Genomic DNA, 27,983 nt, shown 5'->3' with positions numbered 1-27,983 from the left:
GTTTCTTTAGAACAGATGGTGCTGAAGCTAATATATAGTAATATATAAGTAATTCTTATTTTCTGTATTTTCACTCTTTGTGCTCGTTCAGCATATACCTTGAGTTACTTTTTGTGAAGGGTGTCAGTCTGTGTCTTTATTCATTTTTGGGGGCACGTTGCTGTCCAGTTGTTCCAGCACCATTTGTTTAAAAGATTACTTGCTTCGGGGCACCTGGGTGGCTCAGTCGTTAAGCATCTGCTTTCGGCTCAGGTCATGATTCCGGGGTCCTAGGATCGAGCCCCGCATCGGGCTCCCTGCTCAGCAGAGAGCCTGCTTCTCCCTCTCCCACTCCCCCTGCTTGTGTTCCCTCTCTCACTGTGTCTCTCTCTGTCAAATAAATAAATAAAATCTTAAAAAAAAAAAATTACTTGCTTCATCATATTGCCTTGGTTCCTTTGTCAAAGATCACTTGACTATATTTATGTCAGTGTATTTCTGGGCTCCTTAATCTGTTCCATTGATCTGTTTATTCTTTGGCCAGTATCACAAACTTCTATAGTCCATGCCACCATCTTGATTACTGTTGCTTTATTGTAAGTCTTGAAGTTGGGTATTATCATTTCTTTGTTTCCATCAATATTGTATTGGCTCTTCTGGGTCTTTTACCTCTCCACATAAACTTTAGAATCAGTTTGTTGATATCCACAAAATAACTTGCTAGATTTTTTTAATTTTTTTTATTTTTAAGTAATCTCTCCTCCCAATGTGGGACTCGAACTTGCAACCCCAAGATCAAAAGTTGCGTGCTCCACTGATTGAGCCAGCCAGTCTCCCCCCAAGTGACTGGGATTTTGACTGGGATTGCATTGAATCTATAGATCAAGTTGGGAAGAACAGACATTTTAAAAATTTTCCTGTCCATGAACATGGAATATATCTTTGTGAAACTTCATCAGAATTTTGTTTTTCTTCATATAGCTCTTATACATTTTTTTTTTTTTTAGATTTATACCTACAATGTTTCATTTTTGGGGGGTGCTAATGTAATTGGTATTGTGTTTTTAATTTCGAATTCCACCACTTCATTGCTGGTGTATAGGAAAATGATTAACATTTATACATTAACATTCTATCCTATAACCTTGCTATAATTGCTTATTGGTTCCAGGAGTTTTTTTGGTTCTTTCAGATTTTCTACATAAAGCTGATCATGTCATCTGTGAACAAAGACAATTTTATTTCTTCCTGATCTGTATCTTTTACTTCCTTTTCTTGTCTTACTGCATTAGCTAGAACTTCTGTGTTGAAAAGGAATGGTGAGGGTGCCTGGGTGGCTCAGTTGGTTAAGCGACTGCCTTCGGCTCAGGTCATGATCCTGGAGTCCCGGGATCAAGTCCTGCATCGGGCTCCCTGCTCGGCAGGGAGTCTGCTTCTCCCTCTGACCCTCCTCCCTCTTCCTGCTCTCTGTCTCTCATTCTTTCTGTCTCAAATAAATAAATAAAAAATCTTTAAAAAAAAAAAAAAGGAATGGTGAAAGGGGACATCTTTGCTTTGTACCTGACCTTAGTGGGAAAGCTTTGAGTTTTTCACCATTATGTATATTAGCTATAGGATTTTGTAGATTTTTTTTTTAAATCAAGTTGAAGAAGTTCCCCTCTCTTCCTAGTTTGCTAAGAGTTTTTATTATGAATGGGTATTGGATTTTTTTCACATGTTTTTTCTGCATCTATTGATATGATGTGATTTTTCTTTTTTAGATTGTAGATGTGATGGATTACAATAATTGATTTTTGAATGTTGAACCAGCCTTGCATAGCTGGGATAAATCGAACTTGGTTGTGGTATATAATTCTTTTTATATACTATTGGATTCAATTTGCTAGTATTTTGTTGAGGATTTTTGCATTTATGTTCATGAGAGAGATTGATCTGTAATTTTCTTCTCTGGTAATGTCTTTGTCTAGGTTTGTCTTTAGGGTAATGCTGGCCTCACAGAATGGGTTTTGCATTTATCTTCTGAAAAAACCTAAGGGGAATTGGTATACGTTCTTCCCTAAATGTTTGGTAGAATTCACCAGTGAATCCATCTGGGCCAGCCTGGTGCTTTATTTTTGCAGTTATTAATTACTGATTGAATTTTGTAAGTAGATACAGGCCTGTGCAGATTGTTTCTTATGTAAATTTTGACAGGCTATGTATTTCAAGGAGTCGGTCCATTTCCTCTAGGTTATCAATTTGTGGGCATGGAGGTGGTCATAGTATTCCTTTATTGTCATTTTGATTTTGATGTTCATGGGACCTGTAGTGATGTCCCCTCTTCATTTGTGCTTTAGTGATTTGTATCCTCTCTTTTTGGCTTAGCCTGTCTAGAGGCTTATTGATTTTAATTTTTTTTACTTTTATTTTTATATATATATTTTTAAAGATTTTATTTATTAGAGAATGAGATAAGGCATGAGAGGGGGGAGGGTCAGAGGGAGAAGCAGACTCCCCGCTGAGCAGGGAGCCCGATGCGGGACTCAATCCCAGGACTCCAGGATCATGACCTGAGCCGAAGGTAGTTGCTTAACCAACTGAGCCACCCAGGTGCCCCGAGGCTTATTGATTTTATTGATCTTTCTGAAGAACCATCTTTTGGTTTTGTTGATTTTTCTCTATTGATTGCCTGTTTTCTAATTCTACTCTAGTTAACATATACATTATGTAATAGGCTTACAGTTAACATATTTTTTGTTTCATCTGGGTTGATAATACAAATGAGGTTCTTTGGGCACTTTTGCAGTCACTCTGGCCTTTGCCAGTTGTAACCCAAGGAGTGCCAGCCTTTAGGCCCAGGCTTCTCTTTACCACACAGGCCCTTCCTACATGATGTGAGCCAGGCCTACGGCTTCCAGCGTCATCTCCACATCAGTATGTCCTAGATCTGTATCTCTAGTCCAGACTTCTATATCCACCACCCCTTTGATATCCCCACTTTGATATGCATCTCAAAGGCACCTCCAACTCAGCACAAGACTATCAAATGATCTGTCCTACTAAACTCCTATCATTAAAGAAAACAACAGCAACAACCTGGCTCTTCTCCGGTGTTCTCAGATAAGTGAATGGTACCCCCATCCATCCTGCCAGCTGCAGGAGCCATAAGCCTAGGGGCACTGAGTCCTGTGACTTTGAGCTCCAGCAACCTCCAAGTCCATCTGCTTTACTCCCTCTGCCCCTATCTTTCATGGCTACCACTGACTTCTGTCTGAAGTCACCCATCCACCTCACTTTCTTCTCCATCCTGCAGTCAGAGATCTTTTACAAACACACACCTGAAATGAACATCTCCCACCTTCTTCAACAGTGTCCCTCTGCTTTTAGACCAAAACTCAAATGCTTTTGTGGCCTACCAGGGAAGGCCTTCCAGGGGCCCTCCCTGAATGTGCCATCCTGCCTCAACTGGCTGGGAAATAACAATCGAATTGGGACAAAGATGTTTCTCACAGCATTATTTATAGTAAGAGAAACTGATAACCTGGATGTCCAACACTAGGAGGCTGCTTGAATTTGGGATGTTATGCAGTGAATTAGAAGGAAATGGAATGTTTTTTTTTTAATTCTGGAGAAATGTTCATGCTGTGTTAAATTAAAAAGTCCAAAAGTGGGGTGTCTGGCTGGCTCAGTCATGAATTTGAACCCTATGTTGGGCTAGAGATTACTTAAAAATTTTTTTAATTAAAAAAAGTCCAAGAGCAATATTTATATATTTCCCCTTTTAAGGAAGCAAAACACTCTGTTGGTACTTCTAAAAGTTGGGATTATGACTATTTTTCATTTTGGGTGCTTTTCTATATTTGACACAGAACATAACCCTTGAAACAAGGGGGAAATGTTTTTTAAAGAACGAAAAAGGCAAATTCTAGAGATAATTAACAAAACTACCTGACAAAACTAAACAACTCTGCCCTGTTCCTTAAAGAGATACTTCCTACCTTCTGGCAGGGAAAATTAAGGACTCTTTCCCAAATATGGATGTGGGAGGTTTCTGGTGAGGCCACAGTCCTACGATGGCCTCTGGGGCCCCTATCGAGGCCCCTGGCCACTGAACAACTTGGAGGGGTATTTCGAAAAAGGCAGTGTCAAAAGGTCATGTGCTGTATGATTCCATTTGTATAACATTCTTGAAAGGACAAAATTGCAGAGCTGGAGAACAGATTCATGGTTGCCAGGGCACAGGGTGTGACTCTCAAGGGGCAGCATAAGAGAGACGTCTGTGGTGATGCGGGAGGTCTGTCTTCACTGTGATGTGACAGGAACGGGAACCTACATGTGGATACGACAGCACAGAACTACACACACACGTGCATATAAAGTCGTGACATCTGAATAAGGTCTGTGATTGTGCCAAAATCAGTGTCCTGATCTTGATATTGTACTACAGTTTGTTAGAAGTTATCATTGGGGGAAATTGAGCGAAGGGCACAGGGGACCTCTACTATTTTTGCAACTGTTTTGTGAATCTATGATTATTTCAAAATAAAACATAATGGTCTAGTGGAGGGGAGGTTTCTTAAGACACAAGGAACATGAACCATGAGGTAAAGGTTGATAAATGTGACTACATTTAAAAAGCTTATTTCAGGGCACCTGGGTGGCTCAATCGTTAAGCGTCTGTCTTCGGCTCAGGTCATGATCCCAGGGTCCTGGGATCGAGCCCCACATCAAGCTCCCTGCTCAGCGGGAGGCCTGCTTCTCCCTCTCCCATTCCCCCTGCTTGTGCTCCCTCTCTTGTTGTCTCTCTCTGTGTCAAATACATAAATAAAATCTTAAAAAGAAAAAGAAAAGAAAAGCTTATTTCAGGGGTGCCTAGGCACAGTCAGTTGAGCATCTGATTCTTAAGTTTCAGCTCAGGTCATGATCTCCTGGGTCATGAGATGGAGCCCCGAGTCAGGCTCTTTGCTCAGGGCAGAGTCTGCTTGGGACTTTTTCCCTCTTCCTCCCCCTTTGCCCCTCCTCCTGCACTCACATGCTCTCTCTAAAAATATAAATGAAAAAAAAAAAGTTTATTTCAAAAGACACCTAAGAAGGAAAAGACACGCTACAGAATGTTAAAGGATGTTTTAACACAGTCAACAAAGGACTAGTGTTCAAAGCATTTTTAAAACTCCTATGAAGAATAATACTAATAAAAGATAGAACCTAATGGAAAAATGGGTAAACACTCCAACAGGCACTTCACAAGAGGAAATCTAAATGGCTAATAAACACGGAAAAGCACACAACCATATTATAATCAGAGGGATGCATATTGAAACTGAGATACCACCACAAACCCATTGGATTGACAAAAAAAATTTTAAAGTTTTATTTTTAAGTAATTTCTATACCCAACATGGGCTCGAACTCACAACTCTGAGATCAAGAGTCACATTCTGCTGACTGAGCCAGCCAGGCACCCCTGGATTGACAAAATTAACACAGCTTTTATACCACTGTTCATGAAGATGCAGAACAATGGGAAATCTCATATTCTGCTGGTAAAACACTTTGGAAAAAGGAATAAAAACAATGTTACAGGTTTGGAGATGCACGCTCTCTACGACCCAGGAGGCTCCACACCCAGGTCTGTATATATCCCCTACAGAAGTATAGTCCTATACGTACCAAAAGACACACCTTTCAGAGCAGTTTTTTTAAGAGCCAACAACTAAAAATAACATCCATCAATAAAATACTAGATAAATAAATTGTGTGTATATATTGCATGAATGCTACAGAACATGGAAAATCTAAGCAGAGGCATGCACATTGACCTAGTTGACTCACAATGTTGAGGGAAAGAAGAGAATACATCAGGAGGGTTCACTTACACATTCAAAAACCAGACAAAACAAAGCTCTTCCTTAGGTCTCAGCACACACAGGGCATGGAACCAAGAGCTAGGAAGCAGTGAGCACTGAAGTCTAGGGGAAGGAGGGGCCCACGGGGACTCCTGGGGGAAAGGCAGTGTTCTCTTTCTTGCCTGGGTTGTGGCTACACAGGTGGTCACTGTAGAATTCTATGCAGACATGGCAGACCTATTTCTGAATTTAGAGTTCACATGGGAGGCCGTGGCAAAGAGAAGTGTAAGAGTGAAGAGGGGAGGGTGTGGCCCAAACTCGCAGGTTCCCTTTCTGAGGCTCCACCTCTATCATGTAGAGCCCAGGTGACCCCTCTCTGAGCCCAGTTCTTCATCTGTGAAATGTGGAGAATGGCGATATGTGTGGATGTGGTAAGGTAAACACAGAAAGCGCAAAGCCCAAATGGACCTGTTTTCCTGCAAAGAGGGGGCCTCCCTGCCCAGGGAAACAACCTGCCTACGCCCTTGTCTCTGTCATTGGACTTGGGTAGGATTTCATCTTGCTTTAACTGGCAGAAGCAGGTCAGATTCCGGCTTCCACCCTCCGTGGGGAGCTCTCCCCCTATACTGGGGATGAGTGGACACCCCTCCACCCTCTGTGCTGGGCCCTGGAGCCCTCTTGCTTCTAGCAGCAGGCCCAGGGCTACTCCTTCCAGAAGGGCTGACGGGGTGTCACCATGCCACGTGGAATCTGTGAGGTCCCTGAGTCACTGAAACTGGTGAAATGGGCAACATCCTCCACTCACAGATCAGTCTTACTGGAGCAGAAGTTACCAAGAATCTCAATTTGAAACAGACAGAAAAGATTGGAAATATTTGTGGCAAAAGTAAGGAGTGGAAAGACTAAACACACATGCGGCCACCCAGACCCCATTCCTCTAAGCCTGCCCAAGCGGGAAGGGGACCACACAGACAGAAGCATTGGCCTTCCTGCTCCGCCACTCCCAGACAGGAGAAATGGTAGGAGAGCAGGGCCACTGAGCCTGCTCCTCGTCTCCCTCCCACCTTACCTCTGCCAAGCTCATGGCTGGCCTTCATCCTCTTCTGCTTCCAGAAGTTCTGCCACCTGCCCGTCCTTCCAGCCGCCTTCCTCGGATGGCCCACTGTGCCAGAAGAGCCCCGTGGTTAAAAGCACAGGCCCCGTCCTCTAACTTCCTGTACCACCACCAACGGGGCTTTGAGGTCTGAGCCTCAGTTTCCTCATCTGCAAAACGGGGTAGTTTCAATTCCTACTTTACGAAATGGTACCCAGCACGGTGGCTGCACACAGTATGTGCTAGTATTCCCTTAGCCCCTCCATTCAGAAAGGAATAGCAGGGGGCGCAGTGGGGAAGGGTGGAAAGGGCCAGGGCATGGGAAGGGGAGGGCTGGAAGAGGGAAGCAGATAGCCAAGTGTGGTGCAAGGGGAGACTCAGGCCAACCTTCGATCTGGGGTCAGAGTGGGGGTCCAAGTTAGACTTCAAATCTTCCCTGTCCATAAAGAGTTCCAGGCCCATGAGCCAGATGAGGCTTGCAGGACTCAGCCCCAACGAAAGGCTATGGCTGGGGGTGGGGTTCTGAGGGGGACGGGTGCAGAGCTTGCCGAGGGGGAGGGCAGGACACAGAGGTCCCCGCTACAAGAGTGGGGGAGAGGGTCCTGGAGGGAAGAGAAGGGAAAGGGGAGTCCCAAAAGAGGGGAGGTGCTAGAAGGGGTGAGAAGACGGATTTTGGAGAGGTGGGTCCTTGGAGAGAAGCTGCATTTGGGGGAAATGTGGCGGAGATGTTCCCATCTCTCGGGTCTGGGAAGGGAGTGCAGTCAGAAAGCTGTGTGGCAAGAGCCTGGGCGGGAGGGAAGGTGGTGGTGAGGTGGGAAGGAGCAAGGTTCGCACATGCCTCTCCTTATCCCCAGCAGCCCTCCCCGGGGACCTACTCTGTAGTGAGCTGACCATGCCCCCGTAAAGCAGTGAGGGAGTCCATCCCACCTCGTGTGGCCCTGGCTTTTGGTGGGGTGGCCGGCTGGCAGAGGCATGGACCACAGTGTCCTCTGCCTGGCATCTGTGGGCCAGAGGGCCCGGCTCCCCGACACTCCTGCATGCCAGCCTGCTGGGCAGCGGGTCACCCTTGGGTGGTTGCCAAGCTGCCCTGTGGTGAGGCCACCCCTATGCAGCCCCACGGGTGAGAGAGCGCTGCTCATGGTCCTTGGGAGCCAGCGGACAGTCTTCCCAGGAGTCATTTGGCAAGCGCTGGAGGGGTCCTGGCGCCCGGGGCTCAAGGGTGAGACAGCCCTGCTCGGGGGGCCTGTCTTAAGGGTCACCAACTGACTGTGCCCCATTTACCCACATAGTCTCACATCATGCACGGGCCCCCCTCTGATGTCTGATCCAGACCCTGGGGGAACATGGTCACCCCCTGGTTTCACCTCCAAAGGGCCACATTGTCTGAGACTCCGTGGTCCTGGACTGCCAGGGGCGGGAAAACCCAACTGGGCCAATTAAGAGGAAGACAAACTGGCCTACTGATAACTCACATGCCCCTCCTCAGCGTTAAGTGCCGGGGAGTGAACTTCCTCATCCCCGCCGTGGAGCCGCGCCTGCTGCACAGGGACACGGGATTGTAGGAGTTAATACTGTACAGACCCCAGCACAGCACCTAGCAGAGTCAACAGTTGACACAAGTTAGCTGCAATGATAATTATAAAAACATGTTGAAAAGCAGCCAGCCAGGAGGTGCGTGGTGGGGGGTGCAATGGCCTACAGCAGAGTGGGGGCCGCGGACTCCGGGAGCCTGGCTGTGGTCGGAGCGGGAGGCTGTGTTCCAGCGGGGCTGCGACGCTGGCGCCCGCAAGAAGCCCTCGCCTAGGAAGAACCTCCGGGTGTGAGCTGATGCGTCTGGGGCCTCAGACAAGCTGGCTCACACGGGGAGGACGCTCCACGTCCCCCAGCCTTGTTGCTTGGGAAGGCACCTGCGATGGCCAGGCCCTGCTCCTTCTTCTGTTTGAGAGAAGAGCCCCAAGTCACCCCCCTAGAGAACAACTGTTGGGGACTGAGGGTGGCCCCGATGAACCCAGGTATACCCCACCGTCCCTGTGGGAACCTGCACAATGGGCCTGGCTCCGAGAGTTAGAAGACTGGTGGCCTTAAGAGACTAAACTAACCCCACAACCCCCTCACCTGGTAGAGGAGGTGAGGGTACCGGGCCTGGCTGGCTGTCGCTGAATTTGAAAAATTAAACTTTAGGAGTGAACACATAGTAAGATCAATGGAATGGAGAATGGAGTGGAGTGATGTGTAATTTCTTTTGAAAGAGCTACCTGCTAATAAGCAGGAGGAAAAAGGTCATCATTCCTGTAAACGGACAAGAGACGCCAGGGTGGAGACATTCATTCACTACATTCACTACTGTCTCATTAAAGATTACCTTACGGGAGGAGAACGTTCTTGAAACTTTGACAGAGAATCTGGTAACATCACCTAATTGCCAGGAAACAGAATTACCACAAAGACACTATAGAGTCTGTTTATTGCATAACTAGCAGGCACAAATTCCAAAACAATTTTACAATGCTTACAGGGTTGTACAGTAATTACAGGGGTAGAATGTACAAGAGACACAAAAAGTACAGAATGATGGGCGACATGGATAGAACACATTTGAACGAAAGGCATTTCGTTTTTCCTATGCAGCATCTTCTTTCATAAAAACAAGGGTGCCTTTCACGGGGACAGGGAGAGAAGGAACAATCTAGGATTGGAGAGCTCACAGCGCTGTGGACAGACACATGCTCGTCTTGCTCTTGGTTCTGCAGCTTCAACCATTGGAGGAATGGGAGAACAGCTCCCAAGGTGTGCGTCTGTGGTTCCAATTGTATGAAATGCCGTATGTGATCTTTGGGCCTGATTCCCTGTTCTTTGGCAAATAAGAACTATTTGCGTTCCGAGGCAGAGGAGGACTTCAGCTAAAGGAGCTTCGGGGCGGAGCAGTCTCCTTCGGCAAGTGCCAGTTTCATAAAGTGCACCTCCGTCCTATCAGCTTGTGGCGCGGGGATGGGGGGAGATTGGAGAACCAAGAGTAAAAAATGACTTTAAAGAACGTGGGCATTAGTGCAAGGCTATGGAACACATGTGCAAAAGGTGGTGAACGGCCGTCCAGACAAGGTGCCGCTTGCCAACAGGACCGGGTCTCAGAAAAGGTGGAGGAAATGTGCAGGGCAGCAGAGGGAGGCATCCCACTCCATCCAGAACTTCTCTCTGGAGTGTTGGCACTGTGGGTTCTCAGAGCAAACGCCTGCGGTGCTCTTACAGTTGGAAGTGCTCTCTGGTCCCCACACTCCTTGACTTTCTCTAGGGGCACAGAGACAAGGTCCTCCATCACTCGTCCTTGAGTGTTCCAGAGAGGACGCTGCTGCACCCCCCGCAGACGATTCATTTAGAAGCCTGTCCTCCCTGGGAGGCCGAGGCACCAACTCAAGACGGCCACTGGGCCTTTCCTGAGGCCCCCGCATGGGCCCAACACGAGGGCAGGTGTTTGCAAGAAAGAGAAGGAGAGATAGCTAAGTATGTGCAGCATGCAGACAAAGTTATCAGATGGTGCTTGAACTTAAGGTAGAAGGCATCCCCTCAGCATCCAACAGGAACATGGCACTTAGGATTGTGCAGACAAGTGGATGAGTCTTTTGGAGATGTGGACCCTTTCCCCACGCTAGTCAGTGTAGCAAAATCCGGCAAAAGCATCCACACACCAGGACTTAGTAAACCAAACACCATCACGGTGCTTCCTTCACAACAGCATCCGGTCAAGCTATAAAGATGTTTGTGAGTCAAACAGTTCTGTGAAAATACAGGCTTATTTAGCACATATCTAGGCAACTGTGATTACTTTGACTTCGTCACGTGTATGAATGAGCACTATGGGACAGAATATACGGGTAAGATGAGGACTAAAAGCAACTTGACACAGGGTAGGCCTGGCCAGGGTACAGGTAAGGCTCAGAAGTAAAGCAGGTGTGGCCTTCCTACTGCGGCTGACAGGAGCCCCGGGCAGAGACTGTGGGCTGCAGCCTGGAGGCCATAGCTCACCCACACATGTGCTGTGACAATGTTTTGTCGCCGTTTATAAACAGAGAAATGGCACAAAAATATCCGTATTTCTGGTGTCTCTTAAAAAAAACAACAACGAAGTTCGGCCAACCCCAGGCCCTCTTTTCCACAAGGCAGCCTGGTGGAACTGGGGAGCTGCTGTCCCTACTGGGTGTGCCACTTCTCCCCCACGGTCCTCTGGCCCTGCTCTGTACCTGGCCCACTTCATTCATCTCCATCGGTGCTGCCTGGCCCCTCCAGTCCACAAAACCGCGCAAGAAGCAGGGACAGGAATAGCTTTAGCATTCAGAGCAAAAAAGGTCTTTTTAGTAGTTTAAAAACCAATGTCAGTATGTTCCAGAGCTTAACCCTGTACTTTTGTAGTTTCGGGATAGCTGGCAGTCAGCTAGAGTACTCGCTGAGGAATTCGTGAAAGATGAGCTCTAATTTTAAAGTACCAGCGAGGTAATGGAGGAGAAATCATACTCAGATGACTGCATAAGCCTTACCTTATAAGAAGTCCTTAAAGGTGATGAGATGTGCCAAACAGGCCGTGTGAGGAAGCTTTAAATGGTTAGAGAAACCGAGTTCTGGGAGAGAGATACATTATGTCAGGGAGTAGGTAATTTCTCTTCCCACAGTTTATGGCAGTGATATCTGAATGGGGTGGCACAGAATTAGTTAGGGCTTGTGGGATCTGACTCCTCTTTGCCACACATTTGGAATGACACATCTGGTTTCCACAGGAAGGTGGAGCACTGAGCCGTGCGTGATAACGTGGCCGCACTCCTACCTGGACAGGGCCAAATGACACGTGACATGGGGGATGAGTGCTTATCTGGCACCACGGAGACCTCAGGATGATGGTAAAAGACACAGAGGATCCAGACTGAAACATCAAATAAAAGAACACCTAACAAGATAAAACAGTTAAAAGCAATGAAGCAGTTCAGTGTTTCCTTCCAAGAGAGATATACTACTTTTAGAAAGGGGCAAAGTCCTTTCTCTACATCCACCCATGTTTGGAGACACCCCAAACTTTAGAGATTTTTGCACTAGGGCTGGAAAATACGCTTATTGCACAATGCTTGCTAGGGAACAGATGAGGTGGATTTTTTTTTTTTTTTAAACCCAACTCTCTCCAGAAAATGTTTCACTAAAAATCTCATTTATAATTTTAACCCTAAACGGGCAGTTTCAAAGGGATGGAAAAGTTCTAACCAACTTGAAACAAGCTATGCATTTGGATGACTATGACCATCAACTCAACAGCACAACAGAACATCAGAGAGGAAACTGGCAAACAGGCACAAAATAAGGCAAGTGGGTTAAATTAATAGTCGAAAATTTGTTAGAAAACATGCAAAAATAATACTGAGTTTTTTAAAAAAAAGTTTTAAACTTTCATTAAATGTTTGTTTCTGTAAAAAGTGGCAGAATTCCACATCTCAATTTGAAAGTGGACTTTAAAAAGCCTAGAAAATGCAAGGGCCGGCACTGAGCTGTTCAGTTGTTGTTCTCTTTGGTGGTGATGGTGACCAGCTGCTTGGCGGCCTTGGCAATGTCGTACGCGCACTGGATGACCTGCTGCGTGACCAGCTGGATGTCTGTGGGCGGGCCGGGGTCCCCGGGGAGGGTCTTCTTGCACTCTGACTGGAGTCGGTAGGCACTGGATGTCAGCAAGCGCAGGGAAGTCCTCACCGTGTCAGACTTGGGTTTCTGAACAGAAGAACACAGTTGTCTGCGTGAGCTGTGCGGTAGACACCCAAGAGCAGGGACGAGCGTTCTTGTGAGGACAGCTCAAGCTGTTCCACAGTGCACGGCAGTTTCATCGTGCCCTTTCTCAGTGGGGGTGCTCGGGACATGGCAAGCTGTGCGGCCCACATCGTGAGAGTGCTCGGTCAAAGTGTACGCAGTGTCATTTTAGTAGGATATCCTATTCTGAGGTAGTTTTTGAAAAACAGTAGTAACCCCTCGGGTGAAATATTCCAGATACAATTTTATTCTATTAATGCTTTGCCTTTTAGCACTGGGCTCACACATTCTTGTCTTATTAAAACCAATATTCACAGGGGTGCCTGGATGGTTCAGTCGGTTAGGCGTCTGACTTTCGGTTTCAGCTCAGGTCATGATCTGATGGGTCCTGAGATGGAGCCTCGAGTCAGGCTCCTCACTCAGTGGGGAGTCTGCTTGAGATTCTCTCCCTTTGCCCCTCCTCCCCCACTCTCACGGACATGCGTATGCACTCTCTCTCTCGAATAAATAAATCTTTAAAAAACAACAAAAAAACCCCACCGATATTCATGTAGGACAAAGTGATTTCTGTGTCCTCTTTCACTGCATATTTAAAACCTGTGCTAAAAAAAGGTTAATATAATATCAAGGGTCCTGAAAAAATTTCTTTCAGTTCATTTAAAAGGATCTGTACCAAGCAAGTAGGAAGCGACTTACTTTGGGGAATAACGCTGCCATTTCAGTAACAGCTACGTGTATCCTCTCTGAGCAGGGGATATAGCTGCAAGAATATTGAAGAGGTTATTCAAGGACAGCAAAAGTACTGCAGAGATGGAGAGTACTCAGGGGCCAGAAAGTGCTCCATTTATATTCCCCCAGGGAAGGGGCTGAGGCTGCCGCCAGCCCACTGCAGATGCCATGCCAACAGAAGCAGGGTCCCCATCCTTTCCTGAAAGTTCATTCAATCTGCTACAAACAGTCTCCAGGTATGGAACGTGGACTAGCCAGGGGAAGCCACAGCCAGCCAGCCAGCCAGTCTATGACAACACTCATACCTCTTCCAGTGGGTCATTTGGTTCTCATGTGCTTCATCTTTCTCATTTCTTGAGAGAGAAGCAAGGATTTCCACACAGAGGCCACAGAACTTAAAAACACAGGACTGGGGCGCCTGGGTGGCTCAGTCATTAAGCGTCTGCCTTCGGCTCAGGTCATGATCCCAGGGTCCTGGGATCGAGTCCCACATCGGGCTCCCTGCTCTGCGGGAAGCCTGCTTCTCCCTCTCCCACTCCCCCTGCTTGTGTTCCTGCTCTCGCTATGTCTCTGTCAAATAAATAAATAAAATCTTTAAAAAAACAAAAACAAAAACAAAAAACACAGGACTGAAAAAAAGTCCTTAAAATTAGAACTGGAGCCTCTATCTCGACACCCACATGTTGGTTAAAACCGACGGACATCTCTCAATTCCTTCTATCCAAATGCATCTCAACTGCTGGGAAATCAAAAAGCTTTACTTTGGGTAAAGAGAAAACACTGAGGTCCCCTCTTGTACTTGATCATTTACGCACTTTCTCATGAAGCTGCCATGACTCTGCTTGTAATAAAAGGCTAGGAGTACAGCCAGCACTTTCTATGCTTGCTTAATGAGCCCTAAGAAGACAAAGTGCATGGCTCTGCCTGTCCTCGTCCTTTCCTCCAGGCCACCTGGCATCCTAAGGGCCCCCTAGATGACAGTCGAGAGCTGAGGCTTCAGGAGCACTGACGGAGAGCTTTGTTCCAATTTTTCAAAAGGGGAAACTGAGGCCTGGAGAAGCAGAGAATGTGTCCAAGGTCCTGCAGCTGGTGAGAGAGAGCCGGGCACAAACCCGACTGTCCAGCCCCCGAGCCTGGGCCCCTCAATGCCACACCATAGGCCTCTCCTGCTATCAGAGACACAATAGATTCACGCCTTTCTTTAGAGCAGGCCTCTTTCCATTCGTGACTGGTGACTCTGACTTCTTAGGTGAGGAAAACTGCAGGAACTGAGACTTGGGCTTCACTCAGGCTTCTTATTCTTGGCACTGTGATGTGCAGCATATGGGGCTGGTTCTCTGCACCTTCAAAATATTAGGCTTCCGCCCTGAGTAGTATGTGTTACGAGGTCAAGAGACAGAGACACACTGAAGATGGGACTGAGCAACAGTTCTTAGCGAGCATGCTGCCACCTGGCCTGGGTTCTGGTTTTAGGACACTGACCCACAGAGCCCAGGGGGGAAATGGGATATGAGAAAAGCTTGCTAGCAGCCTGTTTGTGGCATGGTAGGAAATATGGTGTGAATACACAGGTGTGGCCTTCCACAAGCACCCATGTGGCTGTGTTTTAAACTTTCCCTTCCAAGACAGGGAATGAAATCTTGTTCGGCATCCAGCTTTGCACTTAAAGCCCTCAAGTAAAATTCTTTCTCCATTTTTTAAGTCATAAAGTTGGCTTCTGCTTAAACACTGTCATAACAAACAACCCTGTATTTCATCTTTGTAAGAAATCTAGTCTCAAAACTATTTAAGTAAGACTGGCTACATTTTAATTAAATCATTGTATCTTAAGAAAGTGGTTTTTATATTATCCCAAAATACCTTCAAATGGGCAATCCTGACATTTACCTTTGTGAGCAATTAAAACCATATTCTACATGGTAACAAAAAAGCCAAGGCAGAGGGAGTCACTTCACTTGTGTATGAAGGAAGGGGCAACAACCCATTTGGTCACACACTCAGGGAAAAAGGCTGTGTCTATGGCAACCACTGTCTCAGGCATCAATCTTACTTGAACAGTATGTCCATTAATTACACGTTAACAGAGAATCACACCTGAGAGTTTTCTGCTTACAGTTTTCATTTTGACCCAGAAATATAATTCAACCTTCCCCCTGCTACACAGAAGACAATTTTCCTAAGGACACCTCCCAAAAACTCACTCAGTACGAAATACTTTAGGAAGTCCCCAATGAGCCACAAAAGAAAGCACATGCAGATTAATGAGAAAGTCATCCTCCTCCTCGCTCGGGGAGAGTTCATGTTCACAACTTCAAGTTGTTATCTTTCCTCAAAAAAGGCTTCTGTGCATATGTAGTACTCCTGAGTTGTGTGATTGTACGTGCGTGTGTGCATGTATGAGAGAGAGACAGAGACAGGCAGGGAGTGGGGCTAGAGGCCCAGGGGAGGAACCAGGCTGAGGCAAGGTCAGGGGCTATGGGCAGCTTGCTTGGCTCAAGGCACCAGGGCAAAGCCTGAATGTGTCTGCGTAGGCTGCTGGTCTACTTAGGATGAGCATAAATGACAGATGAATAAGAGGAGAAGGCATGGGTTTAATCACTACAATGCAAAATTATAAAGTGTCTTGCACATGTAAGTAACCAGAGATTTTAGAACACTGAACAATTCATAGAACATAAATTCTCTAGATCAATTCCAATTTAAACTGAAAGAGTAAACTAATGATTAAACTCTGCATCATTCTCTCATGGTCTTAAAAAAATCAGATTGTAACGCTTTTGAATGGGTTTGTACATCTTTAAAAAAAAAGAAAAACAAGCACCTTATTGTGATCTCTGAGGCCAGAAACGGCCTCCAGGCAGATATTTCTATTTTTGACAACTACCAAAGAGAACAGTGGAATGTAAACATCTTTTTTTTGTTTGAAATACAAGCATGGCACTTCAGAACTGGAGTAAATGAAAAGCGCAGCCTGTTGTTGACCGGTGGGAGAGCCCTGGGGAGGGAGGCCACCTCGGTGTCGGGAGCCCGTAAAAGACTGCCCTTTGGAGTGCTGTAACACACCCTGCTTTATGCAGGGAGCTCCTGAAGTTGCTTGCTGCCAAGGCCGTGGCGTCGAGCGGAGGGACTGAGCACCTGCAGCTCGTGAGGCATGGGGGTGTGTGACAGAGAGGCTGCCTGGAAGGAGGGGGATGAACAGCCCTGTAATTCTCATGGAAGGAGGCTGAGCAGTGGCCTTCCTCTTTTCCTCCGAGGATCCTCCAGCAGTCCATCTGGGAAACCGAACTCTCATCCCTCACCACTGTCCACTCCTCTCCCGCTGAGTGGAAGTAGTGACCCTGGGGGAAGTCGGAGTTGTGGAAAAAGGGAAGGAGGAGAGAGGAGCCTAGCCTGGCAGTGCCGGGAACACAGAGAAGGCAAAAGATGACTGGGCATCTTTATGCGGCATAAGCGAACAGGGAGGACCAAGGAGGAGCAGTACAGTGTTCCTGGAACCACCTCTGTGGGCGCACTGCCCACAACGGAGCTCTTCGCCGGGGCGCCACACTCTGCTGACCCACGGAAAACACTGAGATTGCTCGGGGCTTATGACTGCCTCTGCTGCTTTCGTAACTCAGTGGGAGGATGTTACACATTCCACGAGTGTGTCTAGACTCGGCTGGCCACGTGAAACTAGGATGTCATCCAGAGCAGTTAACAACTCACCAGAAGTTCTCAGAGAATTCATGCTCAGGGAACAAAAGAATGAGCTGAAACAAGAGCCAGTCCCTTCTTCACCGTAAGAAATAACTCTGCAGGCACCTGGGGGGCTCAGTGGTTAAGCGTCTGCCTTCGGCTCAGGTCATGATCCCAGGGTCCTGGGATCGAGTCCCACATCGGGCTCCAGGCTCCGCGGGAAGCCTGCCTCTGCCTCTCCCCGCTGCTTGTGCTCACTCTCTCACTGACGAATAAATAAATAAAATCTTAAAAAAAATACAAACAACAACTCTGCAGGATGTGCTTCTGCTCAGAGTAAGACGACTGTTATTTCAGGAGCACAGAATTATTTGGGTGTCAATTAGATTCACTTTTATTTGTAAACCGCTTTGTTTCCTAGATGGTCACACATGCTGCGCACGTATACACACATACATGCATGAAAAGGAGACCTAAGAAATAAGTTCATATCAGGATACCTTTTAAGTCAGACAACTCTGCTCTAGCTAGGGAGACCACAGGGAGCACAGGGGCTGGAACAATCAAGTGCAAGGTCTAAGGTAGCTTCTTTCTTTCCTCTCGCCATCGGCACCAGCAATATCAATAACCCTAAATAGGCAGCAGTTCTATTTCTAGAGGCATCTGTTTCCAGAGCACTTCGTAAGAACACAGAAAATGGAAAATAGCATGTAAAAAACAAAAAAACACCGAAATTTACAAGTTTGGCCTGTTATGCCAACCTGAAATTTTCAAAAAACCTTAAAAAGATCAGCATAATGAAAAAAAAAAATCCCTGTTCATAATGAGCAGCAGCTCTTCCAGAGCAGGTACACTTTTCCAGGCAGAATTTTCCAACCCCCTTACCTGTCATGTTTATTTTCTTGAGCTGCTCTTAAGAGCTCCTGTATGTTTTTGGTGATCTGCTCAGTTTTCCGGATGACGTCTTCCGTGCTGGGGAGGATGGGGCTTGGGGCTGTGTGGGGTTCCGCTGTATCCGGTACTGAGCCATCGCCTTGCCACACCATACTCCTCTGCCTTCCCTTTCTGCTTGACCTGTGACCATCAAAGAAGTGGCTAAATGTGACAGGTGCTTATTAGCTGCTTCTCTGGTTCTAGGAGCCAGTGCATGTGCATTTGCTGAATGCATGAGCTGGCTGCTTTTGTGGTTTCCTTTATCCTGTCTGGCAGGAGACTCACGGTGAGGCTGTTTCCTCAACAGGCAGCCATAGCTCACATGGCAGCTGCTACCACGGGGCTGAAAGTTATGACTCTCAGAGAAAGGGTAAAGACAGGGAAAGGGAGGAAACAAGTGGAACAGCGAGGGTGTGTTGTTACAAAGCCATCCTTAAGAAAGCTCAACCCTTGGGCTGCAAATGTAGAATGTGACCTCACGTTGACTTAAGAGTACTGATTTTAAGCACATTACAGCCACTCAGAGACGTGTATAATAGGCTGGTAAAAGAAAACCAGGCCCCTGGGGTAATAATAGGATAAGAGGTTGAACTATGAACTTAGGCTTCCATGTTCTACGAGCTCATGGGTCTGAAAATAGAGAGGAGGCATGCGGGGGATAAAGTGCGTCTCCTGAGCACGGCTGCTAGGTCTTGGGTTCGAGAGCCCGCCCCAGGGCAGTCCTGCAGGTGTACCCCGTGTCGTCTGGGTCCGTGTCATTGGGGGTGTTGTCGTAGTCACTTTCAGGCGTGCTGTTCTGCTTCTCCAGCCTGGATGCCTGTAAGAAAGAAAGGCAACACCCGTTAGTGTTGAGCCCGAGACATTTGGGAGCCTTGCCTAGGAACTGTTACCGGTTACACTATGTGGCCTCCAGGTCCCAGATCTCCAGGAGCCAACCCTTTATTGAAAGTTTAGTAAAAGTTGAATAGGAGATCCAGAAAAGATTTCTCTCCCTCTTGGCACCATTTTCTTCTTAGCTCAGTGGCAACTTCATAAGCAGATCCCCAGTATAAACTAACGCAGACAGGCAAAAGCAACACACCCACATTTAGTTCTCTAAGGAATATGGAATTTAACCATAATACAATGCACACAGGCCAGCACTTACATACCTAAGACCTTCGGTGCTGGAAACCAGCTGCAGATTATCTAGTCTAATACCAGATGAGAAAACCAAGGGCCATAAGAGCTGGGGGACAAAGCCAAGGCCACAGAGTCAGCAGAAAACCAGCACCAAGAACCTAGGTCCTGTCTCCTACTATCTCCAGTATTCCGTGCCTGGGGCCCTGAGGATTGTCACTGCTCAAAACACTTAGGGCTCTCCAAGAACTGTCCTCAGAGACAGTTGGTATGAGCCACACAAGAAAACCAGTATTATTAATTTACTGCTGCATGTTGTTTGTGAACCAAAATGGATTAACCCAGCGTGACACTTGGTTTCCAACCACTTTTATGTTTCCCAAAACATCTATCCCTTAAAATATAAATACTTGATGCAATTGTGGAGATTAAAAAATGAAACACAGATTCAAAAGAGGAATCCTAAAAATGTTTTGGGCAAACGTCAGCACAGCGAAGCATAGGGTCTTCCAGGGTGACCAAATTTGGAGGGGACCACATGCCCTTGAAGGGAACTATGTTAGTTCTGGAGTGTTTAATAAAAATGATCTTCCCTCAGTATTTATTTTACCCACAATGTTTGGGAATTTCTTCATCTAGAACAGAAGTCAGTGGAAATTGATTCAAAACCTAACTGGATCACCTTGCAAAATACAAATATGAGCTATTTCTACCTTTATCCCTTGAGTTTAATCCAATCCAAGTTACTCAAAATATGTGACTAAGGAATTTTACTGATGCTGCAATAAAATGTGGCTAAAGATATGGCTGTAAATTAAGATCCTTGTTCAAACCTATGGAGACTTTGTATCTTCATCCAAAAGAATGGCTAGCATAGAGTAGGCCAGTTTAAGAGTCTATATAAAGTCTAATTATTTGCTCCTTGCTGGTAATGCTGCTTGGCCCTCCGAAGGCTCGATGCAGACCTGCAAGGCTGCCAGCCCCCAGGTGGGGAAAGACTCCTTATTCATGCCATATTTGGCTTCACTCTCCCCATGGCCTCCCTTTCCCCTCCCAGGGCAAAGGCTGGCCCTTCCACCGTGTGCTGAGGTTTTCCCATATTTCTGAGTGCTCTTACTTGGTTCTAGCCATTCTAATATAAGACGCTTGCTGGGCTCCTAAAATTCAATGTGAACTCATGCTCTGTCCACTCAAATTCATCTGGCAAATGATTTAAAGTGTTGGCTTGGAGCCATGTGGAGAGTCTGTAAAGCTAAGTTCTATAAAATCTACTATAACCTTCCAGATCCCTATGTTTACATCTCCTACCAGTAAGCAGTTCTGTTTTACCTGCTGCCTTATTCTGACCTGGCTTTATGAACCCGTCAGTGAGTTACTAGACACTAGAAGTGTAGCTGGAAGACCAAAGCTAGGCACTGTACCCCGTGCAGGGAACAGGGAAAGCAGGCTCTTCTAGAGGTGATCTTAAAAAAGCTCCCCCAAAACAAACAAACAAAAATACCCCATCTTACCTTTCACAGGGAATGCTTATTTCCTTTAGTTTTTATATACACATGCACATACACATGGATGAGTGTTTGTATGTGCAGGTGTGTTCGTGTGTGTACACACACACATGCACATACAAAAATGAATACGTAAAAAACTTGCATTTAAATAATTATTCTAGAAAATTCATCCAGAGCTGCTCCAGTGGAAAATCTAGAAAACAGAATTAAACCCAGAAAATCTCACATCTTTATAATCAATCTTTTTGCTTTCCTTGATGTAAATGTGATAATTACAAATCAAATGCATTACCCCACAATGATCGAAAGTACCAAGTTTCATTTAAACATTTTAGAAGAGTAACAGCTCATATATCCAACAAGTACTCAGGAAATGTTCCTCAAGCCCAGAAAACATATAGCAATAACCACTTGGGAAATCAGTTACTTACACAGTATTTCATCGTTGTCAACAAAAGCATGGTACAGGATTTCAAATTAGCCAGCATTTAATTTTATGAAAATTATTGTAAACATGCAGAGCTAAGATTAAGACCTATTAGTTAAAGTGCTGCTCTCTCAAAGCTGTTAATAGAAAAGTTACCTTATAGCTGGTGCTGGTTCAGTTTACTGAACAGATCTGCAATTTTCTCTGAATAGAGACATGCCATAAAAGCCTAAACTCATGATGAAGCTGTCAGGAACAATCAAGATTATCAGTTTAAATGACATAACTGTTAATCTTGTATAAACTTGTCTCAGCAAGCAGTCCCTGCCAAGGATTCTCAAAACTACCAAAGAAGATAGATATTTTTTTCTTTTTAAACAAATTTCACAGTGGGCAAAGGTTTACTTGACTCTTACTAGCAAAATTTCAAATGAGTGGTTTCATTTCTCTTTATCTGTCCCTTAGTTTTAACTGGAAAATTACAATAAAAACACTGCAGTTCAGTGTCAGAACTGTTCAGAAGACTAAGTATCACACAAGAATGCCTTTTAATAGACTACCTCCAAGTGCGGAAGAGAACCGCCACAGGGCCTCGATGAGCCATGGGGCACCGGCAGTGGCAAGGAATGACTCTCTGTCGTTCTTACTGATGTGGCGGGAATGGAAAAAAAGCCTCCTGCAGACCCCACCCTGTCTGTGAGGGCAGTGCCTCACCCACGGCCACCTTCCCGCCTCTCAAGCTGGATCACACTACCCTTCTGTTAAAGCAAGAGTGCGCCATGACCTGAACGCAGGTCTTCCAAGCTTGTACACCCTCTCCACTGCTTTCCAGCTTGACATCATGCACTCTTTGTGCAGGGAAGGATTTTTTTTTTTAAGTAGACTCCACCACGCCCAGCGTGGAGCCCAGTGGGGGGCTTGAACTCATGCCCCTGAGATCAAGACCTGAGCTCAGATCAAGAGTTGAACGTTTAACCGACTGAGCCCGCCAGGCGCCACAGGAAAGGATTTTTTAAATTGACAGTGCCTTTGGGAGCAAGAATGTCACCTAAGTCCCTGGGACACTCTGACTTACCAAAAGGTTGGGTATAGAAGAGGCGCTTAAGACTGTTGTCTGCCTACTCTAAAAGGGGCTCACCTGAATCACATATTGTTATAGGGAATGTAAATTATACATCAGCAAGCGGGACTCAACCAACTCATTACGTGAACGGCTCCGTACTAGCAGCCGCCTACACCTCCAAGTCCTCCAATGCTGGCACGTGTTGCAGTTCCGACGCAGGACACAGGGACTGCAGAACCTGGGTGTGTCAGGTATGGCTTGGACATAAAAAGTGTCAACAGGCAAAACAATACAAAATAATAAAGCATGGTGTCTTAGTGTTTCAGTTAGCCCAAATATCCTAGTGTTAATCTGACAACTGTTACTCTGGACAAATTTGACACAGTGGCCCTATTAGAGTATTTAACCAGCAGCCAGCTAATTGTTTTTGATTGTTTAAAAAGACAGTATTGCTCTGAATAAATGTTATAGGGTGCGTTGCAAACTTTGTTAAATATTAAGTGAAATGGAGCAATGTGGGGTTAGACAAAAGGGAGACCACCTCCTACAGACATGCGTGTGTGCGTGCGTGTGCACACGCCACTGTGCTGAGACACCTGGGGGAAGCACTGCCTCATGCAGGACAGAAGGGCAGTTAGTGGAGGGACAGGAGGGCCAGGAGAAGCACAAAGCGCCCAGGAGCACTGCCCCTCCTCCAGACAGCAGACCGGTCAGAGTGTACTTAACCCTTCGGGCGCTTTCGTCCCTCGACCAGGAAAGTGTGGAGGGGAAGGAAGGCAGAGACGAAGAGGAGGTCACAAGCGCACTCCTCCCGATCTGGAAGGGGAAAAAGAAACACACTCGGGAAAATACAAAACAAACAAAAGACCCTACGCCTCCTTGACCCAGGGTTTCCCAGTAAAAGAATCCTAAAAACAAACTCACTCTGTGAGATCAGTGCTGAAATTTCTGTGACGGGCAGGCTCAGTGCCATGCTAGATGATGACAGGTCCCCAGAAATGTTTACTCCTTTAGTGAGATGCCTCCCAGAAATTACTCGGAATTTATAAAGCTACTTTCCCATAAGAGAAAAGGTAACACCTAGCCTAATTTGTTAATTTTGTCAGATAGTCTTAAACGAATGTTTGTTTTTTAATCAGGATATACTTGAAATAAGAAACTATATGAATGGTTCAGCTGGTATAGGTTATTAAGCTACTCTTCAGTACAGATACAGAACTTTAGCAATAAAATGACATTGCATTCTAAATGTTTCTAAAATTACAAAGTATACTGTGAAAACTGACAAAAGTTGCTTTTCCTAACTTTTGTTTTCAGTTATACAAAAATAAGATCCTTAAGTTAGTTCAATGGCATTTCCATTACACCAAATGTACCAAATCAATTGCCTTAGAATGTTTTAGCCCAAACAACTTAAGTTGAAGTAACGGACCCCCAACTACAATATAACAACACTGAAATTTTACCACACTGAAGCCTGACAAAATTAAACTAAGTTTTTTTTACTAGACCATATCCTTTACTCTGCATTTACTCTGAGAATTTTTTGGAAACTCCTATAAAATCTGACTGAAGAAATAACAACTTTCACGTTCAAAAAAGATAAATACTACTCTCTGAAAAAGCCTAAGTTCCAAATGTCTGTAACATTTTGTCAAAAGATGGGTTTTTAAAATAAATTAATCCAAAAGAAATGTAACATTTGAAAACCTCACAACACAATACTTATTCCGTTGTAAAACAAGGTGGTTAGCAGCCTGTTACAGAATGCAGTCTTTGGCATACAATACTTGTAAAATCGGTACAGAGGTTTTACATTTCCCTTTTATGAAATGACAGAGCAACACTGTCTCCATGAAGGGGAGGAGGGGGATGCAGAAGCTAAGCAAGCAGGCTGACCACACGTGGAGAGGCTGCGGAGGCCTGGAGGCTTCCAGGCCTACCCTGCACACCCAGGCCGCAGACACACCTGCTCCACCGGGAGGGGCAGAGAAGGCACTCTGAATTCTAAGGGCTCCATTTCACAGAGGGGCACCTATCTGTCTACCTCAAAGAAGATGGCACTTACTTTTGCTGGTGACCTTTACCATTTGTTTTTGTTTTTAGAAGTGGGGAAGAAAGCTTATTACAAAAAAAGTTCCAGTACTGACTGGCTGGGAAAGATATTATGGATATGAGGGAGGAAAGGGCGGGGGGGCTGAACAGGAGCCAGAATCCTGAACTTTGTTGGAAAACTTTCCGCCAACGGCCCTGTCTGCCTGTGGGAGTATAATAAGCATCTGTTGACATGTTAATACAGCAAACACAAGGATAACTCTCCTAGCCCAATTTGGCAAAGCAGAGACACAGGGATCTGCAGGTTCAGAGAGGGAGTGCAGGAGTCAGGCTGGACAGAGAGTGAACAGCGGAAGCGCCAGTGGTGTTACTTACGTGCGCGGGGAAAGGCTGGAGTCTCGTCCTGCTCTCTTCGGGGTGGTTCACTTCTCCCATTGGGAGATATGGTTTCTGACCTGATCCCGTCTCGTACATGGACATGGGCCTACTGCCCCGGGCAGACGGACGTCGCTTTAAGGAAGAGTGGTTGGAAGTGTCTGTATACTCAGAACCAGTTTGCACCTGATATATATTGGTTGTGGCCTGTTTCCTGAGGTTCGAATTTTCACTCTGGAGTGTTTGAAGCTGAAAGAAATGTTTGGCAGTGGGACGGTGTTTTTCTATAGCAAGCAGAAAAAGCAAACACCAAGTAAACGCATACAACTACCAGCTTTAAACAGTAAGAACAGTAACAGCTAGCTGGGTTGAAAGTTACAGGCAACTACAAACAAGAACTCGCTCTCCTAGAATGAGTGACACGCAATCAACTCACTTCATCACTCAAGCAAATTAAACAGGCTTGATTTCTCATTGCAGAAAGGTTACAGTTGGGACTTTTAAAAAACGGAATGTCTAACCACTTAAAAACTGGTCATGGTGGGCCTGGGAAGTGTTTGCAGGCGAGCCAGACTCTGGATTCTTCTAAGGCTATTTCAAGCAAGAGCTTGAGATCATGAAGATTTAGGTAACCTGCTTTTCAAATGAGCCCTGAGCAATTTGCAAATGCCAAAAATGCCAGCAGACACCATGGAAGCAGCACAAAGATAACCAGAGTTGCTTTGCAAAGCAAGAAAGACAGTGAAGTTCAGCTTATGAAAAATCAGATGGGCTACTGCTTCCCAAAAAGCCAACAAGAAAAATTATGATCAACAAATTTTTATTACAGAATACTCTTGATATTCCAAACAATTTAGAACTTCTTAAAAAAGAGAGGGAACCAAATCATGGTAAGTTTGCTATATTAACATATCACGAAGAAAACTGGAGGCCTATCGAACTACGTTAACATCTTCATCTGAATGCTCCACGTAGCACGCGTCTTCCCTCTGGTGATCAATCAGCTTTGAGCCAGGGTCGGAATATTTGGCCTCTCTCTCTCCTTGGGCTTTGTTAACCAAAAACACAACCTCCGCGGTGTCGGCTTTAAATACTCTAATCTGCCTGGCACCACCCTATTTTAGTTAGAGGCTGTCACTTGGAGACCCTGATTGCTCCTTCCATTCCTCACATGCAGGCTGCTTCATGGTGTTTGATGAATTAGTTAAGGGATCAGCAAGGAATCGTGTTACTCCTTAGCGTCTGGCATCTGAAACACAATTAACTGAGTCCCGTCTGCACGGTGTCCTTTCCCTCTGGTGCTCCTTCATCTTCCGTGACATTTTATAAGCTGGGTGTGGTGTAAGTTCAGCTGTCTACTCTTTGACAGAGACTGTAAACTCTGACCAAATTCCCCACCAGGGCCAAGGCTTAAGTCCGCAAGCAAACGTATTTGCACCAGAAGATCATTACTTTTTCAATAGCAAACCCATTCAGTGTTAGGAGTTACTTTCAATTTTTATTTAGAAAGCACCGATCTGTGAATAATACACCAATAGTGGCTGCTCCTCTTCATTAATTAGCATCTTTTCCAAGCAACTGTTAAATATGAAAGATCAGATACAAATCATGCTACTTTGTCAACTATATAGATACAAAAACTTTTACCTAATTTTGAAATAAAACCAACACATCTTTGCAAAATAAGCAAATTCTATATACTTTATAGTAATAATGCCAAATTTGGGGGACAGTCTGATTTATACTGCCTCTGCCACAGAAACACCCTCACTTCTGTTTTTTCCAAGTATGATCCACTAAGGAGTGACGGAGTGCTTCTACACCACAAAGGCTTACAGGGTTTAATTTCTATCTGCAACTCATTTCCCAAAGAAAGAACAGCTGCAAAGTGACAAGCAGCCACTGAAAATTCCTACATTCCAGGATAGAGACAAGCATAAGGTGCCTGTCAAACTATTTATTAGGGAGCCCATGTCCTAAAGTGAAATGGACACAGTCCGGAGAGTGAGGAGCAAAAGTGACACATGCCCCTTCACGAACGACTAGGGTGTCTGGTCACGTGCCTATGTAAAAACCTTCTCATAGAGTTTTTCAGATAACGCCTTGAAATCTGAAACTTCATCTTAACACTTGTCATGCCTCTAAAACATCCAGTGCAGATTTTACTTGAATGTGTTTGATGAGCACGAGTTCCTTGTCTTGATTTTAAAAAATTTTAGTCCTTGGTATTTAGAGAGATGTCCTAGAATAAATGTGATTGATGCTGATCTTAGGAAGAATCAGACTATACATGTTTGTTTGGAAGGAGTGTAACAGGAAATGAGAAGTTACAGGTAATTCAACAGCTCCAGAAATCAAAAGCATTTCTAAGAATTGAGATAATCCATGAGCAATGGTAAATAATTTCACTCTGCATTTCTTAAGGCTCAAGACATTTGCTTTCAGAGATACGAGGTTATCTCTGGTGATTTCTACAAATACTAAAGGAGCATTATAGCCAAAAAAAAAAAAAAAAAAAAAAAAGTGATACTTAGCAGACTGATTTACATTGGCAAAGTCAGCATGTTTCAGAAAAAGTCACCTCAACAAAAATTATTAGTTCAATTAATGGGACAAACTGTAATTCATTAAACAAAAGATATTTCAGAAAAGACAGAAGTGCAAGCCCTGTCTGATACAGAAGGGCTCTTGGTCTGCCCTGTTCACGGCTGCACACCAGCCCTAGATGGGACCAGGCTGGCCCAGAACAAGGGGTGAATTAAAATCTGGTTGATCATCAGGCAGTATTATAGGTTTGGGGCCATATATCTAAAAAAAATCATCTAGAACTCCACACCAAAAGAATCCTAGACCAAGCCCCAGGCGAGAGTACACTGCAGTGTCCTTCCCTGACAGGCAGAGGGGACAGACCTCCTTCTAGTTCCCTGGGCTTCCTTTAGGGGACACAATTGGGAAGGACCCAGCCGCACAGAGAGTGCACCTTGTCCTCTGTTCTTGATAATGATTCTGAAACATCACTCTTCAAATGGCAGAATTAAGACACAGGTACATACTTCGTTTTGTTTCTGTTTAAGGGAAGTGCACAAAACCTCAATTTGGAGAACTGAATGACAGGGACAGCCGTCTCATAGTTACATACACAATCTCCCTCTTAAGCATATTCCTTGCTACTCGTAACCACACTCTTTTTAGGGATTAATATATTCATATATTTCTGACTCTCCCAAAAGGCAGCAAACGAGAAAATGCCGGGCAAATGGGATTGTCTCTTACTAGTGTACAGTTCTCACTAGTGCAAACGAAAACGTTTTCTTATACTTACAGAGTCCCTACTCTGTGGCGGGCCCTGCTCTAGGCTCTGAGGACATCATAAATTAGTAAGTACTGGTGAAAAACCGAGCGGGGATGTGGGACAGAGCTGCCAGAG

The 27,983-nt window shown here is 45.3% G+C and overlaps 1 protein-coding gene across 8 annotated transcripts in view; it reads right to left on the bottom strand.

Annotated features, from left to right (window-relative positions):
* Positions 1-9,342: 9,342 nt before the first annotated feature.
* GIT2 (GIT ArfGAP 2) overlaps positions 9,343-27,983 on the bottom strand; it is a 49,328-nt gene continuing 30,687 nt past the window's right edge. For 4 of the 8 annotated variants that reach the window (XM_035017170.1, XM_035017172.1, XM_035017171.1 and 1 more), the window contains 6 exons: positions 24,557-24,805; positions 22,853-22,942; positions 18,744-18,826; positions 17,962-18,150; positions 13,369-13,432; positions 9,343-12,636 (listed from right to left, as the gene is read on the bottom strand). In XM_035017170.1, the coding sequence (XP_034873061.1) occupies positions 12,424-12,636; positions 13,369-13,432; positions 17,962-18,150; positions 18,744-18,826; positions 22,853-22,942; positions 24,557-24,805 (888 nt within the window). In that variant the 3' untranslated portion in view covers positions 9,343-12,423. Of the gene's footprint in view, positions 12,637-13,368; positions 13,433-17,961; positions 18,151-18,743; positions 18,827-22,852; positions 22,943-24,556; positions 24,806-26,024; positions 26,135-27,983 lie in introns of those variants that run through there. The other 4 variants (XM_035017175.1, XM_035017176.1, XM_035017173.1 and 1 more) reach the window with 3 other exon arrangements.

This window comes from Mirounga leonina, unplaced genomic scaffold (genome assembly GCF_011800145.1).
Source record: "Mirounga leonina isolate KUSES-001 unplaced genomic scaffold, KU_Mleo_1.0 Mir_171, whole genome shotgun sequence".
Classification (NCBI taxonomy): domain Eukaryota; kingdom Metazoa; phylum Chordata; class Mammalia; order Carnivora; family Phocidae; genus Mirounga; species Mirounga leonina.
This window is presented reverse-complemented; position numbering and strand designations above follow the sequence as displayed.